The 19,420-nt window shown below is 45.3% G+C and overlaps 1 protein-coding gene across 1 annotated transcript in view; it reads left to right on the plus strand.

The window, feature by feature from the left end:
• The window catches only part of LOC143216258 (uncharacterized), a 47,129-nt gene extending 28,251 nt beyond the window's left edge, over positions 1-18,878 (plus strand). Inside the window, exon 3 of the mRNA XM_076439139.1 lies at positions 17,752-18,878. Within this exon, the coding sequence (XP_076295254.1) occupies positions 17,752-18,036 (285 nt within the window). The 3' untranslated portion in view covers positions 18,037-18,878. The remainder of the gene's footprint in view (positions 1-17,751) is intronic.
• Positions 18,879-19,420: the final 542 nt, after the last annotated feature.

Raw genomic sequence — 19,420 nt, forward strand, 5'->3', positions numbered from 1 at the left:
TGAAACTTAATATTTATACAGCAGTTCGGTCGTAAATAATTTTATAGAATCCCGGGCAAAGAGAAGATTGCTCCTGTTTCCCTCGGCTCACGGCCGGCCACGCCGCGCCGTGCGCATTATGCAAACGCACTTTTATAGTGTTTTTTATTGACCAGCGGGCAGCGAGCCTGCGCATCGCAATTAGCGGGAGAGCGCGGTGTGTTAGCCTTGCGTAATTAAAAGATGCCTATTAACAAAACAGATGAGAGTCTCGTGATAGGAGAAGCAGCTGGACACAATGGCGGGGCGCGTTCTGGATGATTGTCATCGATGTTTCGATTCAGAGCGTCATACCTTTTATATTTTTTTTTTGTTGGATCACTGAATTGATTGTGCTCATTAATATTCGATTAAAAGTGGGTTGCAAGTCGGAAGTAGGAAGCAAGAAACAAATTGGATGGATTAGGCGGGGAACACAGTAGCATTCGACTGTACTTTGTCTCTGTTAATCAATAAGGGACACGATTTTAATTTAGTTTTATCAGCGTGTCCATTTCGACATTTACTTCCTTATAATTCCATCTACTTTCTCGATGCAGAAATACGATCACTAAATTAAGTAGGTGAAATTTGAAGTACTAGATTAACCCTTTGCTTCTCAAAGATTTTTTGAATTTGGTGGATACGAAATTTTGATATAATAACTCGTACAACACTAAAATGTTTAATAATTGATCGGATGCCAACATAATGTAAACAATAATTTAAATAATGGTACGGCAGATTTAACTGGCGCATTAACATTTTCCTATTAAGTTTCCGCGTGACGCGAACATTGAATTAAATGGATGAGACATAACGCGGAGCTCTTTTTCATGAAATATTTAAAACAACTGCCTCGAAGGATCCCGGGGACAAGCAAAAAATAGTACCGATCAATTTTCCTCGAGAAGATAATTGAAAGCTATTAAACCAGCTATCACACTCACCGATGCAAATTAGTTCTCCTCCGAAATGATCTATACGGCCGATCGGGGAAAAAGATTTTCCGACTACGTTCGCAACACGCGACTCGAGGCACCGCAGCGCGTTATCTGTATTTTTCGATGTTCGCTCGCCAGAACCAGCCGTCAAGTGTAATTCCGAGCGAGACTGTCCTCGAACTATTGCAGCGCGACCAACAAGACCTGTTACACGGTTATAAATCAGAAGCAAGTGACCGGACCGAGAGGACATGATTGACATCAGCGGAACCGAGCACAACCAAAAGGAAACACCGCAAGGAACACCGCACACGGACGCACATAGGTGTACCGGTGTTCCGACGATAATTAAGAAGACGGGGTAGCGAGACCTGTTGTTCAACTGTTGCCACGACCTCACTATACCTTCTTGCTGTGCCATAGTATACAGCGCGGCTTAAAAGAAGCGACCCTGTCGTATAGGTTGCTACATGTTCGAGGTGTACGTTCAATCATCAGAGATCCATTTAGAAAGTGTTATATAACGCCAGCCAGTTAAACGTAACACAGACCTGTACGAAATTGGCTTCTTTATAGGAATTTTTTAATAATTGTCTTCATTGAACAGATTTATAAAAAGATTTTTAAAAAATTTTCTTCATTGAAAGGGTCTTCAGTAAGGTCCTTCAAAAATTGTCTTCTTCGAAAGGATCTCCAATAAGATCCTTAAAAATTGTCTTCTTCGAAGGGTCTTCAATGAGGTCCTTTAAAAATTGTCTTCATCGAAAAGGTCCTCAATGGGATCTTTAAAAAATTGTGTTCTTTAAAAGGGTCTTCAGTAAGGTCTTTAAAAATTGTCTTCCTCAGAAGAATCTTTAAAAGGATCATCAAATAGTTGTCTTCATCGAAAGTTTCCTCAATAGGATCTTTAAAAAATTGTTCTTCTTTGAAAGGATCTCCAATATAATTCTTAAAAAATTGTCTTCTTCGAAAGGGTTTTCAATAAGATCCTTAAAAAATTGTCTTCTTCGAAAGGGTTTTCAATGAGGTCCTTAGAAACTTGTCTTCTTCGAAAGGATCTCCCAAAGATCCTTAAAAAATTGTCTTCTTCGAAAGGGTCTTTAATGAGGTCCTTAAAAAATGGTTTTCTTTAAAAGAGTCTTCAGTAAGGCCCTTAAAAGATTGTCTTCCTCGAAAGGAGCTTCAAAAGGATCGTCACAAAATTGTTTTCTTTGAAGGAATTTGTACGGGATCTTTAAAAGGTGTTCATCTTCATAAGGATCTTTCTAGAACGAAAATAGTCTTCATTTCTGAGAAGAGTCTTTCCGTAACTTTATGACAGAAGCAAATCCAAGCAAACAATACGAGTAGCAGCGTACTCCCACCTGCACGACGAGCCCCCACGCTCTCGAGCGTCGTAGAGTTGGGATTAATGGGCCGAATCGTCTCGATTTTAGAGTGGATACAAGCCTGACGACTTTAATTGATTAGGAGGCCGCCGGAAGGCGATAAACCCGCCGGCTCGGGTTTTGATCAGCGTCCCGCCTGATGATTAATCGCGGCCTGTTCCTGCGTAACATTGATGATTCGCGGTGTACCCGCGAGACGTGTCGCTTGGAAAATGATCGGGCCCCGCTACTTTCTCCAATAAATCCAGCGACGCAGACACACACGCGTCGCGACACGACGAAAATGAAAATGAAGAAGGGGGAAAAAGACGAGCGACGGATGATTAATCGCGTCGCGTTGCAACGAGACGCGGAACCACCGCGCGATCGCGGCCCGGAACGCGAAGGAATCGCGGAACCAACGATTTTTCGTGGCCGACGCTTAATCCGCGGTTTGACCCTAATCTGTTTCAGCGCGTTCATTAGTTCGGACATCGCCGAGTCGTTTATAATCGCTGCACACTCGCCGGGAAGCGATTTAATCAATTTGTACGGTCCGCGCGGTGATTAATCGATCATCCTCGACCGGATAAAGTTTCTTCGCCGCGAATTAATTACAAGTTTGTCGTGACTGTAATTGGCTACGCGCTCGGGCGATGGAACTCTTCTGCATCCACGACTTCCGGGCTGTCGTTCCGGCTCGACGAATATCGCCGAACTTCCCGGCATCCTCCACAAACTCTCCTGCAACCAAAATGGTCGCTGAACGCGAAAATTGTTGACTCGAGTCGACTATATTATTATTTCACATTTTCATTGCTCTTCATCATTCTTTTACGTTTCTTACCGAATATATTTTGTATTTCTTCATCTTCTATTATCGCGAACCTGGCGGCATCCTTCAAAAAGTCTCCTGCAACCAAAATGGTCGCTGAACGCAAATGGTTGTTGACTTCATTCAACTATATTTTTATTTTTATCTTCACTGCTCGTTTGTACTTTTCTCGTACGCTTCGGACTGAATATATTTTGTGTTTCTCCATTTATCTAATTTTATCTAATAATTACTGCGCTTTTGTACTTTAGGGTGATGAAATTACTTCATCACTGTTTTACGTTTCTCACTGAATACATCTTGTACTTCTGCATTTTTGCAAATCAGACAGTTCGCTTCTCGTTGGCTGCTAATTACTCGGAATTAAAATTGGGGGGGGGAAGTACGCGTACCAATATGGCAGTCGCGCCGCTCGATACTGCCGAAATTTCCGATGTTCGATCGCGGGTCGCCATTAACGTGGATAATTAAAGAAAAGAGGGTCAGCAGTAAATCAGACTTGGTCGCGACGCCTGTTCGCCTACCTGTCCGCCGCGCCGTTTACAAAATAATCGGTCGAGCATGGCCAGAGCACCGGTCCGTGGCGGGTCCGTAAATCATTCTGTTAATTGCTGGTTATCAGCAGGACGACAGAGAACTGTCTTTTCGCTTTCGTTGTCACGGGGGACAATGGCGATCACGTGTGAGCCCAAACGAACGAGCCGCGCCACTTTTATCCACGTATATTTGTACATCATTCCCTATGCTAAAGAAACCTTGAAATAAATCCAAAAATTAGTGGCCAATTAAGTTCTGCTACCAAACGATGTAGGTACCAGTATACGTGTTACATGATTTTTCTAATTCCTCTTTGCACTTGCACTTATTTACATTTATTTTTGGGAAGCCTGCAGCTGCAAGGTGAACATTTATTATTCCTGACGAATATATGCATCTCGAATGAACAAGGAGCAATATTATACATATACAATGTAACCAATGTTTCAGTGGCTCTGTAATTACATATAAATAGTGTCCCGCATAACATGTGTTTCGATGATCGCCAATTAGATAAAACCGTGCTATGTACTTATCTTTAACGTGTACATATGTATATCGCAGAAAATTTCAGCAATTTATTTATCCCAGGAATGCGTAACATCTGCGGTCCAATTCGAATATTTCTATAAACATCGAACATCTTTAGAATATAACTGACGAGTGGACTAGCGAAAGCGATAATTAGACAGCGGATTTTATGCGTTTATAACAAAAGGGAAAATCGTTTGAAAACATTGGCAAATGATGCTGTAAACGGTCTCGAAGACGGTCAGCCGTGTACTTAGGAGAACGGTAGAGGATTCGAGGGTTGCCAGATCCTGTAAAGGTAAAAATGGTAAAACGGAGGTTAATGGTACAATGTAAGGCGTAACAAGCTCAAGACTGTGCAAGGGCTCATCAGTTCCGCTGGCGTATCCCGTGCAAAAGGCAACGGCGCGAGTCGATCGCGGCCTCCGATTTTCCATCACATTAGGCGCATTGAAAAAGAAGAAGCGTCGCGGTCTCGCGGGCAAAATGAACGCGTCCTCGGCCGGTATTCCCGGCGCGGATCGCTCGGTGATATTTACTGGAACGTTATTAGCATGCCGGCCTGTATATTACGCCGTAATTTGCATCGAGTTTCAGTTGGCAGAGAACAGAACCGCGCGCGTCGTTAACAACCTTATAATCTCGCGGTCCGCAGCCGCGGTTCTTTTCTTCGTCATTTCGTCAAGGCGTAATGCCGGGTCCGCATCGACCCGCGAGAACATTGTCGATGTTGCTCGAGGCGTTATTTCCCCTCTTCTTCTTTGCTTCATGCTCCTCCTCTTCTTCTTCCAAGTCGCTCTTCTTCTCTTTGCCCTTCTCCCTTCGTTCTATTTGGACCTTTTCTGCCCGCGTTTTCTGCCAACACCTCCGGCCAGATCACTGAGACGTATCTAATCGAATTCGGCTGTTGAACAGTGGTGCAAATTGGCGATGATAACGGGTTTGCCACCCGGCCAGCCTTTTCGCTGGCTCCCCATAGGCTAGCCCCTTCTTTACAGCGGTTCATGATCCCAGTCATGATCGTCTGATACATTGTCTGCTAGATCGTTCTTTTGTTCAACCGTTTCCAAGCTGTTTAACGGATTAGCTGCTAGCAGCCTATCGTTTTTTAAGTGAATTTTTAGGGTGTGAACGGTCCGACAGTAGCTTCTCGCTTTTAGCGTCTACATCATCCGCGGGATATGGTGCTTCGCGTAAATTCCCGGGTTAGAAGATTGATGCTGTAATGACGGAATTGGGGATTTTGCAAATTGCCATGTGTGCCGAATGCATACAAAGCAGGACACTCCTGATGACGTGCTTGGGCTACGTTTCAGAGTTTTGCTCCTCAGCTGTGTCAATAGCGGAGACTTCGAAGCGACTATTTAAGCTAGGAAGATAATATTCATGACCACTTTTGTTTGCTAATGTGCTTGTTTTGAGATCGGAAAGTTTTAGAGTGGTTCGATATTCTTCATATTTATTTGCGCCTCCTGGATTTCCTTTAAACGAATTTTTTAACGTTCTTGTCAACGTGTCTTGTTTAACGTATGGATCATAAATTTATTTCTGTTTGAGATAGTAATAGACAGCAACATAAAGTCAGTCACAGTAGGTGTAATAATTCGGAGATAGCGCTGTGTGTTTTAGACTTCGAAGTTATATACACAGTTTGTTGTTTGTAGCGGCAATTACACCGTAATTGGATGTCACGATTGAAGAATTAACCGGTTATTGAAAGGAACGATTTACTAGTCATATTTATCGTAGCTGTGATACACGATGATGTAGATTATTCTCGTTTCTTCGATTCCTTTACCACAGCGTCGCGATCTTTCTCGAATTACATTCAAGTCAAACGCCATATCGTTAAGAAACAATGTCACAACAACGCCGGTGAATTACTTGAATACAAAGCAGCGAGCCGGGTAACTGGAAAACAATGAAACATAGCTCGACTACTTTATTACTTTTAACTGCCACGCGAGAACGGTCGCGCGTGATTTCTAAATGCTCGCTCGGGTCGTAAAATAGAAGGGGACAATGTCAACTGGCGTTGTCAATAAGCATTTGCAAGACAAACTGAAAATAATAGTAGAATACATTAAAATAACACTGGAGAATAGTATCCAATGGTTCGTTCATCCAGGCGATTTCATGTTGTCTTTTCGGACGGTCGAACGAGGAGACATGTGTCCAGATTTTGTGCAAACGTGATGATAATTGCAGAAAAGAAGAAAATTAGAATGAAATAAAAGAACAATGTAAAAAGAAAATGACAATGACATTTCAAGAAGAATGTGAAAAAAAATGACAATGAAATTTCAAGAAGAATGTGAGAAGAAAATTACAATGAAATTGCAAGAAGAATGTCGAAAGAAAATTAGAATGAAATTGCCAGAAGAATGTGAAAAGAAAATTAGAATGAAATTGCAAGAAGAATGTGAAAAATTACAATTTTAAAGAAGAATGTGAAAAGAAAATTAGAATGAAATTTCAAGAAGAATGTGAAAAGAAAATTACAATCAAATTGCAAGAAGAATGTACAAATTGTTGTCCAGATTGTTCGTCCACAAGATCATTAAAAACCTTTATCCAAAAATAAGGTACCAGAAAAATCTCGAAATTACCTATTCAAACAGAAAATGGTCCTGATAAAAATTGATATTATTATCGACGGTGCACATCGTCGACCACGCTTAGTTGCGTCACAAGAGTCTCATTGTGATGCCGCAAGGGAAACCGTCAACAGGAAAGAAAGCGAGACAAGTGGGATTAAAATAAAATAAAAATTATATAATCCTTGTAAGTAACGTTGGAAGGAAAGTTACAGTTACGTGTGACGAAGTATCTCCTACGAAGAGGAGTTGGAAAAATTTGCAAATTCAGCGAACGAAATCGAAGGAAGGGCGGGAGAGAGAGGGGGGTATTCGCGACGGGTTTACGTGTTCGCGGAATACGCCTCGCTCGATGAATCACGGCCTGTACCGTTCGGTTTCTCGAAATTCCGCGTTCCCGCGACCGGGTCGTTGACGACGGAGGAGGCGAGGAGGAAAGAGGCGAAAAAGGCAAAACCACGAAACGGAGAGGGGGAGAGAAAAAGAGTCGCGAAGAGAGCGAGAAGGAGAGACAGAGTGTGTGCGTACACGTAGAAACGCGATATACGTATAATATCGGGGAAGACCTGTTATTCCCGTCGAATCGTGCGTGTACCCTTTCGGGCCGGCGTATTACGTTCGCCCGTGGACGGTAATGGAAGGAGTTTTGCATATTATGCAGGCCGCGTGCGGATTCTCTATGCATAATGAGGCGTGTCGTCGCTGGACTAAGAATAAAGCATTGCGAATGCGCTGTCATCCGATATATTGTATGTGAACGTGGCCTCCTCTTCCTGGCCGCAATTATGCGACCGATTCCGCGGACTGCCCCCACCATTACACGCTAATTATAGTTTCGATTGGCGCGCTCGCGAACACCTTGAGGATCGTCAGCGTCACGACGCCCTCGGCTTCAACAGGAATTAACGATCGACGGACGGTTGCAAACCGTTTTAGCCCGGCCGCATACCAATAAGTTAATTACTGTTATCCGCTAATTGTCTGTTAATTCTATCCTCTTTTTTTTCTATCCACTCCCGATCCGGGTACCCTACGACAGACTGATTGTAGTGCCGAAGCTTCTTTTCTCGCGTGCGAGGCTTGTTTCTTTTAATGGAAAATTAACTGGATGTATTTTTGTTGCTGGCGTATGTGTGCGAGGTACGCGGAAGTTATTTTATTCGATGTATTGTTACAATGAGGTCACGCTTACTGTCTTTTGAATTTTGGGAATAATTGAAATAATGAAGCTATAATATCGGGGTGAAGGAAACTCAAGTAAAAAGCATCGAGAGTGAACGGAGGAATTAATGCACGGCTGCAGTTCCCCGTAATTGATGCCGACAAATTTTATTCAGCATAAAGATCGACGCTCGACTAATAAGCAACATAAACATTTTTATTTCGCGCAGAGATCCGCGGTCTAATTATAACCTGTCTGATTTTTCTCGCGCCCCGATCGAACGATAGTGGCCTTATGTGTGTCACGGGGGAGAGGGAGGTGGTCCGCCATGCAAATCCCGCTTTAATTACCCATTGTTCTTCCGATCGTTCCTTCTCCCGTGGCCCGCGGACCGTAGAATACGAGACAGGCAATACCGTTTTTATTGCGGGACGTTAACCAGCTCGTAAACTGTCCGCGAGTCGATTCTACATACGCAGACAGAGGGAGAGAGAGGACTGGTCTCGTTTCGAACCAGCCGCTATAATGCCCGGTAAATACGTTGTAGCGATTAGTCGCGAACGGATGCAAATCCACGGCGACCATAATCGTTTCCCCGCTCTCGATCGGAGTACCACTGCGGGCATTCAAGTCTCCGCGCGAACGAGCGCGGGCGCTACAATTATCTGTACTCGGTACTCCGTAGACGATACCTACACTGAGTTAGTGTTTCCTTCTACCGTCCATGTTTCATTCAATTGTCGTTTCTTTCCTCCGCACTTTGGGGAAGCTGTTTTCTGGAAGCAGCGGATTTAACAAGCAAAATTGTAGTCCTTTCAATTTCCGCGGAACGTTTCTCTGGAGACATTGATTCCAGTCTGCCGGAATCCTTGTTTCAGCACATTGCACTTCCTTTTCAATTATTCCCCGTTTGAATGGCGTATTGTAAATGATTTTGGAGACTGGAAGTACTGATTTTAAAAAGCCAATTAGTCGGTCGAATGTTAACCCTTTGCATTGTTTCTTTGATTTTTCTTCCAACCTCAAATATTTATATTTTATATGATTTTCTTAATTTGATTTGATTATACTTTATCCAAGCACATATTTAAAAAACAATTGCCCTGTCATTTTCATAAGCTGAAACATTTTAATCGCTTTTAGCGGCCGCCAGGTTTAGTGTCAATAATTGTAGAACCCGAGGGTAAATTTCGAGATCGACAATTTCAGTTGTGGGTCGATTGTTGCGCCGGGGAGTAGTGTGATTAGGCAAGGTATTTTCGAAGCAGTATTCCCGATGGCGGACGCAGAGCATTGTGTCGTCCGTATATGGCAGACGCGTCAGCGAAACGTGTTAACGCACGAATGAAGAGAGCCCCGGCGAGATCGTCCCAATACCAAATACATTCTTTCGAAAAAGTCATATCCCGTAGGGGGCATGGTCGGTTTCCAAACGATCGGAGAATTCAAAGGGTGGACCCCGGTTGGTCAAAGGGGACCGAACCGCGAACGATTCCCGATTCGAACGATCGGCGTAAACGATAGGCGCGGTGGCTCACCAGCTCTCGTCCATGATGCCGATCCTCTTTTCTCTGTGTTCTCGCTCCTCTCACATCCCTTTTGGCATGGGACGAGGCTGTGGCGAAACACGGTGGGGAGGCCACCTTCTTCCTCGGTTTGGTTTTCTCGTCACGATCCTGGCATGTCACTGTCGTGTGTCGTCGACTTCGTGTGCATACTGTCGGGCCTCGACCACTCGAGGAAGCAACCGAGAGCCGATTCGAGATCGGGAGAAGAAATCGTTACACTTCGGGACGAGAACGCACTCGCGGGAGGTCGATCCAGACTTTGACCAATCGCCCGAACCAGATTTCTAACACCGCCATCTTGCGTTTAAATCCTCGATTTTTCACTCCCAAGGACAGCGAGCTATGTTGTACAAGTCATTCGGTCGTTTGCAAACTCAGTTCGGTTTCTTTTTCTCGGTTGCAATTTTTATAATCAAATTCAAGAAATTGGAGTCAAATAAAATCCTATTCTTAGTGGGAACAGCCTCTGCAGATCCAAAATAAATAACAATTGTACTAAATTCTATCGACTTTTATATTCTAGCATTTTATCCGCAGAAAAATGAAATTACTCTCCGAATGACCTAATAAAACGGAGGCAAGTGCGAAGTTTATTGTGTTTAAAGTAACGCGAGAATGCTGTCGATTTTGATACGTCACTGGATGAAAATTGGATGGGAAAACTGGATCAAAAATTTCGACAGCTAAAAAAATTCTGTTTGTCGGTAGCTCCGCGTGTCGGATTTCGTACCCAATAAATTAAATTACACCGGGGCAGGATAATTGTGTTTCGGTGTTTGTGTAACAAATATTGACGTAATCTTGATCATCCAGTTTTTGATTAACTTTCTCTGCACGTTTTTATCGGCGGATCGTGTCTCTGCACCGATTCCATTTTCTTTTCTATACATAAATATTGACGTTATTATTGACCGAGCTTTCAAGACCAATATTTGATCAGTCCTGCTCCATTATTGGCTCGCTGTTTTCTCTCTACGAGTGCTATACCTGGCTAATCCACGCAGGTGTCCACGTCCCGATCGGAATCGTCACGATCCCGATATTTTGTTAGCAAAATATCATCCCCTATTTTTAATCCTCTTTGAAATCCAGTCGTTTTATTCGCGAGAAAAAAAGAATCGGTAAATACAGAGCGACGGGGAAAAATGTGTTCGTCGGAGTCCCCTTTTCGGCGTCGCGTCGCTGGATTGGTTGGAACGTGGATTCAACCCCTGCGAATCATCCCCTATGGCGGATGTTCAATAAGCGTACAGACTGTTTTTTCGGTGGAGATCAAGGGAAATTTCCGAAGAAAAACCCTGTTCTCTCACGACTCGGACAACTAGAAAAATTAAAAATTTTCGATCGCAGTACTTAATTGTTTCTTTGAAAATATGAAATTTAATTAGCTGGACGTAGGATTTATACATCAAATATTCATCTCGAATATGCAAATCTGTCACGATATTTAATTGTTTTCGAAGGAATATAAGATCCGGGTTGAGCTCCAATTTATTTGAGAATTTTTTAGAAGTGCCGTAATTTATAATCGGGTCGTTTGACAAATTTTTATAAATGACTGGCATACATGGGTTTAATATTGCTTTTATATGTTCTCATAATTATGAAAATGGTCCAAGTGAAAATTGAAAAAAAAATGAGTTTAAACTAAATGAATTGAATAGTGCTTGTTATTTCAACATTAACTTTATTCAGTGTTCAAATATTTATGGGTACATATGAAACAGGGTTATTTAATTGTATCGGACACGTTCATAAATTAATTGACGAAACAATGCTGTTTAATAGAACCAGAATGAGAGAGCCGTTATAATTTCTGTCTTATAATTTCGCCATCACCGTAATCGGCTCATTTTCACGATCGTCGATCAGCTGGAGGCTGTTTACGAGGACGGATTCTCGAAGGTGTGCAATCTTTTCAGCGAGGAGAAGCTGATTGAGGCTCGACGTTGCTTTTTATTCGTTTGCGTCGGTGCGTTCGCGCGGATCTTAAGCGATTTTCGCACGCGATCGTTCCGCAGAATCGAACGGAACGAATGCCGATTCCGGTTTGTCCGGCGATAATAAAACGGGTGCACGCGGAAAGGTGTATCCGGGTGAAATTGTCTGGCGTTCGCCGCGCGATCACGCTCAATTTCGTCCTAACAAAACACACGGGCATGGACGGACGCGCCGTCCCTGTGTGCCCGTCGACAATTGAAAAATAATATCCTCCGGTTTATTTAGCCGTGCCGATCGCTTCGGGGAGGCACAGGGGGTTGCATGGCCGTCGACGTGCACAGGGTTGCGTATAGTCGGCGGGGATTAAAAATAATGTTTCGAGCGTGACTGGCCAGCCCCCGGGGGATTACGGGTCAGCGTAGCACGCCGCGATTGGCCAGGGGGGTTGCAACCCCCGAGATTTTATTCGGCCGTAGGAACCGAGGACGCGACGCCCGAAAAAATCCACCCCTTGCTGTTCTTCTCTCCTGTACTCGCTCGCCAGCCTGTCCGGAGTGGGGAGAGGATTCTTTCATCCCTTATTTTACGGTAGCGTCAACCCCTTAACCCTCATCCGTCCCTCATTTCGCGAACTGAATCTGTCCGTAAAAGATCGACGAAATAACAAGGTAAACAGTTATTTCTCGCTGTTCTTTTATTCAAATTGGTTTATTTACAATCTTAGGTTTTCCGGTTATGCGTTTCGCATTAAACGAATAGAAGTCACGAAGTTTCGGGCAAATTTACCTACGAATAGCAGAACGGTATAATTTTTTTATTTCGGGAAAATTGTCTTCTTCAAAAGGATCTCCAATAAGGCGACTTTGAGGGCGACTGCGGCCCAGATTGATCTTTCATCTTTTGACTACTGAAAAACCCCACCGTTGCATTATCTAGAAATGAGAAGGTGCATGCCGCACCCTTGCAATCCTGGAAACGAGACTACCCCCATAAATTGACACGAGGAAGGGGTTAACAGGATTCGCAGATACACTTTGGTGGGTTCGGCTCGGCTGCTGGCTGCGAGCAAGGGCCAAGGTGGTCAAAAGCTTGCAGCCAATCAACCCGTCCAATTACGTTGGTTATCAAACGTCCGAGCTCTCGCAGTATCCGAAACGCAAATATGGCTCGAGTCAGCGGATACTCGGGCGGCTCCTTCCTTTCCGGATGACGGGGGCAGGTGCCGCGTGACGGCGAGAGAGGACTTTCCCGTTGGCACACAGCTGTGCGTCCAAAGAGCGTTCCGACGCTCGTCCCAGACCTACACACTCCGCGTCCAGTCCTTCGTCGAGTCAGTAAAGGTAAACAAATGCACTAGCTGCGATTCTCAAACGGTTAGCAAAGGATGCTGCACCCGACTATACGTGACGACTGTCACGTGTTCGTTGGTTACGCGTATAAGGTGTTCACCTGTCACTTAGACGCGTTCCGGGAACAGCTTCAATTACGCGGCTCCCGGCTGGATCTGTGAACGTGATCGCTTTTCGAGCCTCTCTCATCCTGTGTACGTACGTACACGCGTTATCCTAACTCGTTATCTGTTCGCCGGGATCGACGTTTTCTGTTCTCCGCCGATCCGTTTCCTCAGACCGCGAACCAGGTTTCTCGGTTGTCTACGAGGGATCGAGGAGGATCAACGAGCCTGGCTCGGTTTTCCGATCGGCGGCGCGGATGTTTAACGCGGTCCGATCGCCGCCGATTGATATTAAGGCACGTAATCCACCGGGTAATTCGATCGATCGAGACAGAACCACGAATCGCGAAACGTGTTCCATTGCCGATCGGTTTATCTGCCGCGGAATCGCTTGGCCGTTCCCATGCCGGCCCTGTTTAGAGAAACTACGCCGACTGGTCGCGATCACTATACACACGCTGATGTATGTATGGAAAGCTAGGAGCTGCCGCTGAGGCGGAATTGCTTGGGATTTCCTTTGACGAGGACGTCAGGTCGCTAGCGAAGGGGTGTACCTTTAGTGATCTTCTTTCATCGTTCTTGAATCCGCTGAATTGCCTGACGATATCGTGTCTGACTCGTGATGAAGATTCTGAACAGATTCCGATAAAAATGAATGTTTATAATTAAACCGAAATAAAATTCTGTTTTGATTTTGCTAATGTATTGGAGAACATATAAATTACGAGACCTAAAAAAATGTTCTGATCACTGAAACCGTAAAATAAATCGCAGGGCAAGGAGTTAATTAAAACGTTGATCAATTTTTAACCACCTCCGTATATCAGACGTCGCCCACGAGAAGCAAATTAGCATGAGTTTCCCTGCTCGATAAATAACACGTAATGCCCTATTAAGATCGAGGTGGACGTGCAAATCCGACGAAAAAGCGAGATCCGGAAGTGGCGGCGCAGTTTCTCCCATCGACCGAAGAAACCCGTCGAAACGAGCGTGTCTCGGAGCGAGGTAATCGCGGGATTCAATTAAGTCCGATTAATAACTCATACGCTAATTGCGTCCGCGTCCGGTCGATCTCGTTCCATCTCGCGAAATCGTCAAACGTGGCGAGGCGTGTCCGAGCAGCCAGGGGGAGAAGGGAGACAGAAAAATGGGAGAGCGAGAGGAATAAAGAGGAGAAAGACGGCGGGGGGTATCCGGGCCTAATCTATCGGAGCCTTTTACGTCCACTGTTAAATATAATTACGTTTATTGGCGGCGCGAGCGCGGCGATATTCGCTATTTTCGCGACGCGGTGCTGCGCGCAGGAAATTGGATACACGCTAATGGAAATTAATACCGCGATTGTGCTCTCGCAGTTTTCTCTCCGGGCCGTCGATCTTGAACGCTGCCGAGAGAGAGAGAGAGAGAGAGAGAGAACGAACCGTCTCGAGACGACCGAGCCCGCCGGGTTTTATCGTAATTAAACCGGCGGAGACATTGTCGCAATTTATTGAACCGCGTTTCCATAAATCGGGCCAAGATGGCCGCCGTCGGACTTTATCGCGCCGCGTCTCTCCCGGCATCCTCCGAGTCTTGTTATTGGCCGCGATTTATACGGAGACGATCGTCGTCCTGTTAATCGCTACGCGAAATTATTCTTGCCTTGAGTTTTATGGATTTCGCGGACGTCCTTTAACCGCCCTTGAAAACCACACGATTTCTGGACCCCGTCTCTATTACTTTCACGATCTTGTAAAGCGAGCTCTACCGTGCTGTGCTGGTTTGGTCTAATTAGTGGGCGGAATTGATCAATTGAGAAATGTTCCGAGGCAATCTCTAGAAATTTCCATGAAAATCCGATGAACGAGAGAGCTCTGGTTCCCAGAGCACACCCGGACCAATTGAAACTAGTCGCAGGATCGATACAACAAATTTCTCGCGAGCGACCCTCGGCATCGGCGCGCAATCTTCGCCGGCGGATAAACGATCGCCTAATCCCGGCCGGGGAGTATAACCGTCTGCCAAATACCACGAGCAATTAGCCGCGGAATTAATGGCGGCAGCGAACGAGGCCAGGCGAGAGAGAAAGCACGATCGACGGGAAATTTCTGGGGGGTTGTGTGCCCCGGGGAACTTTTCGAGGATTGTGGCACTTAACGGATGATTAAGAGGGCAAATAGTGAGCGGCCCCGGTTAACGACGCTCCGTGTGCAGCTCTCCCATCCCCCGGTCACCCTCTCGGCCCGGCTCGCCTAACACTCCCAGCAGGACCCTCGTCGCACGGTTTAATCGAGTTACCCCCATTTCGTAATCACCCTGTGTCCCCCGAGCCGGTTGCCATGGTGACCGCGAGCGGTCCTGAAACCCGATTGGCGGATCTTGACGCACGCGGAAACCCTGGCCACCCCTTTCGCTACCCCCAGGATCAGCTCGTCGTCGCCTGCTACCCCTCTACCGTCCCTTTTCATCCCCCTCCTCGGTCGCACAACTTGTCCCTCTTTCTCTCATCCTACGGCTGCTCTTGCTTTCCGTTAGCTTCTGTCTATGTTGCCACCCTCTTACTCTCACCCCTTATATATTTTTTTCACCCTCTGACTCTATTTCTCTCGCCCTCTGTCTCTTTTGTTCTCGCACAACTCTGTCTCCGTTCCTCCGCCGATGTCTGCGTGATTCTCTCGACGAAACTAAAGGTGGATTTACACACTCGTGCCAGCTGGATTTACACTCGGTTTAACCGAGTTTACCCTCCGTCACCGGCCGCGTAGGAGAGCCCCGCAATCCACGCCAGTATTTTACGGGGGCGCGGGCTGTAAAAATCGCATAAAAGCTTCCAACAGCTTCGACGATTTATGCCGCCGTACCGACCAACGATTTTATTCGACCGGCCAACGCCGACGCGGCTCCCATCCGGCCTCGTTTTCGGCAAACGCTCCGTAGAATTACGTCTTCGATCAAACGGAAACAGCAGAATATTCGTTCAGCTCTTTTTTCGAAGGATACTTGGTGTATTAGCTTCGCGCAAGAAATCACACCGCAATAAAACGTAAACGACGCTCGTCGTTTCGTTGATCGATTCACCGAGCCGTACACAAGTCGAGGGAACCCTCCTCGCCAAATTAAGTGGCAACTAGTTAGGAGCATCCAGGCTGTATCGAAGAGCCACCCCTAAACGGAGTGTATCCGGTTACAATGGTTCGGGTTAGGTGACGCGGAACCCCGCCGCGAAAAAAGGGGGATGAAACAGGCAGCGAAAGGGCTGAGCTAACCCCGCATTGTCCTCGAATTGACTGTTAGATACGCATTGTCCTGGTCGCGCTTCCTGCGAGAGAAGGGTTGAATGGACTCCATTTTCGAGCTATCAACGCGTGAAATCGGCATTGTCGTTCCCGCGACGCGAAGGGGGTGGAAGACGGGGCACGAATGTTTGGCTAACAGAGGATCCGACGTGGTTTTGACAAGACCCGGATTAACCGGCGGCGGATCACACGTGCAGGATCCTCGACGATCGTCCTGCGACACTGTCGAAACTGTTTATAAACATGCTTTGTGTGCATTGTAGCTGAGACGGTGGAATTTGAGGGTGGATCGAGTTGGGTCGGCGGTGGACCGCTAAATCTACTTCCAATTTTCTTTATTGGAGATATAATTGTCATTTGTATACGTTGAAAACTACATAACAGTGTTCTTAGATTTTCCCAATCTTTACAATGTTTTCATTAAATCCGTTTTCATGCATTTTCAATCCCGGAGGATTAAGGATTTAATTCTTCAATGTAATGCATATTTAATAAAGAACTAAATTTGACTTGATGAGAGACAATCATCTTTAATCGTAGCAATCAAAAATTTATAAACGAAATACAAACAGAATCTAAATCTACATAAATCATTTTTGTGAAACAAACTATAATTAAAATAGAATAACTTTTTCATGATTGTACCAAACGACTTGATTTTGTATAATCAATTCGAAGCATTGGTTTACGAGATGATACGTAAAAAAGATTTTCCAAATAATTATAATTTATAAGGTTACATGCAAAAATAAAAAAAGGATTTTAAAAAATTTTTTTATTTGGGCCCTTATAGAAAATTTAAAATATATGTTTTGTAGATCTACATATAGTAGTTACATACATGCTGAAAATTTCATCGTAATCGATTAACATACGCACGAGCTACGAGCGGTTAAAAATGGTGAAAATCGTAGTTTTACAGGACTTTTGATCAGTTCCTGCTTAAAATCCGCAAAATCGTACATCCTTCGATGCGTGTCGTTTTTTCCTGCACCAATCAATTCGATGAAATTGTCAGTATGTGTATAACTAACATAGATCTACAAAACATATATTTTAAATTTTCATTAAGGGCCCAAATAATAGTTTTAAAAAATGCCTTTCTTGTTTTTGCATGTAATCTTGTAAATTATCATTTTTGGTAAATCTTTGTTGGATATCATTTCGTAATCCAATGCTTCTAATTGATTATAAAAAAATCAGGTTGTTTGATACAATTATAAAAAAGTTATTCTGTTTTAAAGGGCGTACGAATACTTTTTACACACACTGTATATTAGACTGCGGATCTTTATGCATTTATGGCTTCCGAAAATGTTCGAAATCTGCTAGAACACAAAATTCGACAGAATTTAGTACAATATTCATTTACTTCACATCTGCGAAGGCTACCACCGCAGAAAATAAGATTTCATTTTACTCCACTTCCCCCTAAAATTCGCCAACAAAAATTGAAAACTGCATGAACATAGAAAAACGAAGAACCAACATAGAACTAACCAGAGCGAAATTTCTTGTTGCAGGTGAAGGTCTGGTTCCAGAACCGACGGACGAAACACAAGCGGATGCAGCAGGAGGAGGAGGCAAAAGCTCAACAGCAATCAGGCGGCGGTGGAGGTGGCGGAGGTGGAGGCGGAGGAGGAGGAGGAGGTGGGGGTGGAAACGCGAACAACAACAGTAACAACAAGAACACGCATCACGTGAGCAAGTGGCAGCAGGAGACCGGTGACTATCACCACGAGGAGGAGGAGGAAGAGGAGCACATCGATCCGGAGGCGGAGGAGTGCTCGAGCGGTTCCGAGGCGTAGCTAGACGTTCTCTGCCTGGACTAAAGCGCCAGGAATCCCGTCTGACCGACGAGGACACCGTCGCACGAGATTACGATCGTTCGACAAGGATCGAGCTCCCATGGAATCGCGATCCTGGCAGAGAACCAGCCCCAGAGTCGGAAACAGGGACTCGATGAAAAATTGTCAGGTAACCGCGGACGTAGATCGCGTGACACGTGGGCGAGAGGATGCAGTTGCTGGAATTGCTTCCAGCGAAAAGATTTGGAACCATAATTGCAAGCTGAACGTTGATCGTCGAAGTCGGTGCTCGGTGCAGAAACAGTTGCAGCAGAATGACGTCCCTGGAAGGTTTTCTGAGAATACCAAAACGTCGTGGGAGTTGCGGAGGTTCTACGGAGCCGTCGGAATCGCGCGAAATCCAAAGATCAAGAATCGAATCGATCCGCAAAGAGAAGTTTGAACGGGCGATGGTGCACAGCACTTCCAAATAATCAAGTCCCGGGAATCGCCGAAGACTCCGCTGTCGGTACGACTGACATACATAGTCCCTGGAACCGATGGAATTGCGCGAGGTCAGGGCAACCGCGGAAGCTCGCTAATGGAGGCATTGTTCCCCGGGAAACTAAATGGACGAGTTTCCGGCGGAAACGGGGACGCTGTAGAAGTTCGAGTGTCGTCGAACCGATTCGTTCCCTTCGACGGAATCGCCGCCGCTCCTTTCATACTTTGACCATAGTTCCTCAGTTGAATGTCGTGCAGAAAAGGACACCGAGAATGTTTCCGGGATTTCCCCGACGAGATTTGATCAGCCCGAAAGAGAGAGAGAGAGAGAGAGAGAGAGAAAGAGAGAGAAAGAGAGAGAGAGAGATAGAAAAAAGGGGGCGGCTTCCGGCCGTTCGATCGTTGTCGACGCGTCCGCGCAGTTGCATCTTGCCATAGAACACATTGTAACCCCCATCCAACCCCCGCGTCCCTCCCCCTTGATCGTGTAAATAAATAACCGAGAAGAATCGAAGACTGTGGTCCGTGGCTGTGACCCATGGATCGGCCATCCTGCGTCCTCCGAAGGGCGAGAGGATCTCTTTTAATCCGAGGTTAGAGTGTACATAGTTTGACAGAACCGGGTGAGAGCGAGTCGTGCGAATAACAGAGTGCGTGTATGCGAGTGTGCATGTGTGCGTGTGTTGCAAAGAGGGAGGACAGAGTGCCAAATTTCGTACCCTTAGGGATCATCCCAGTGTAAACTCGAGTTGTACTTGCGATTGTATTTAACGTCGTTGTCCCGCGAGCGACCAGTATTCCCTTTGTCGATCGATGTCTCCGAAATGTACTGACGATTTAAATTATTGTATCGATAGAGCGTTAGAGAGCAGCCTGACGACGAGACGATCGTCCCCCGAGG

Source organism: Lasioglossum baleicum, chromosome 15 (genome assembly GCF_051020765.1).
Source record: "Lasioglossum baleicum chromosome 15, iyLasBale1, whole genome shotgun sequence".
NCBI lineage: Eukaryota > Metazoa > Arthropoda > Insecta > Hymenoptera > Halictidae > Lasioglossum > Lasioglossum baleicum.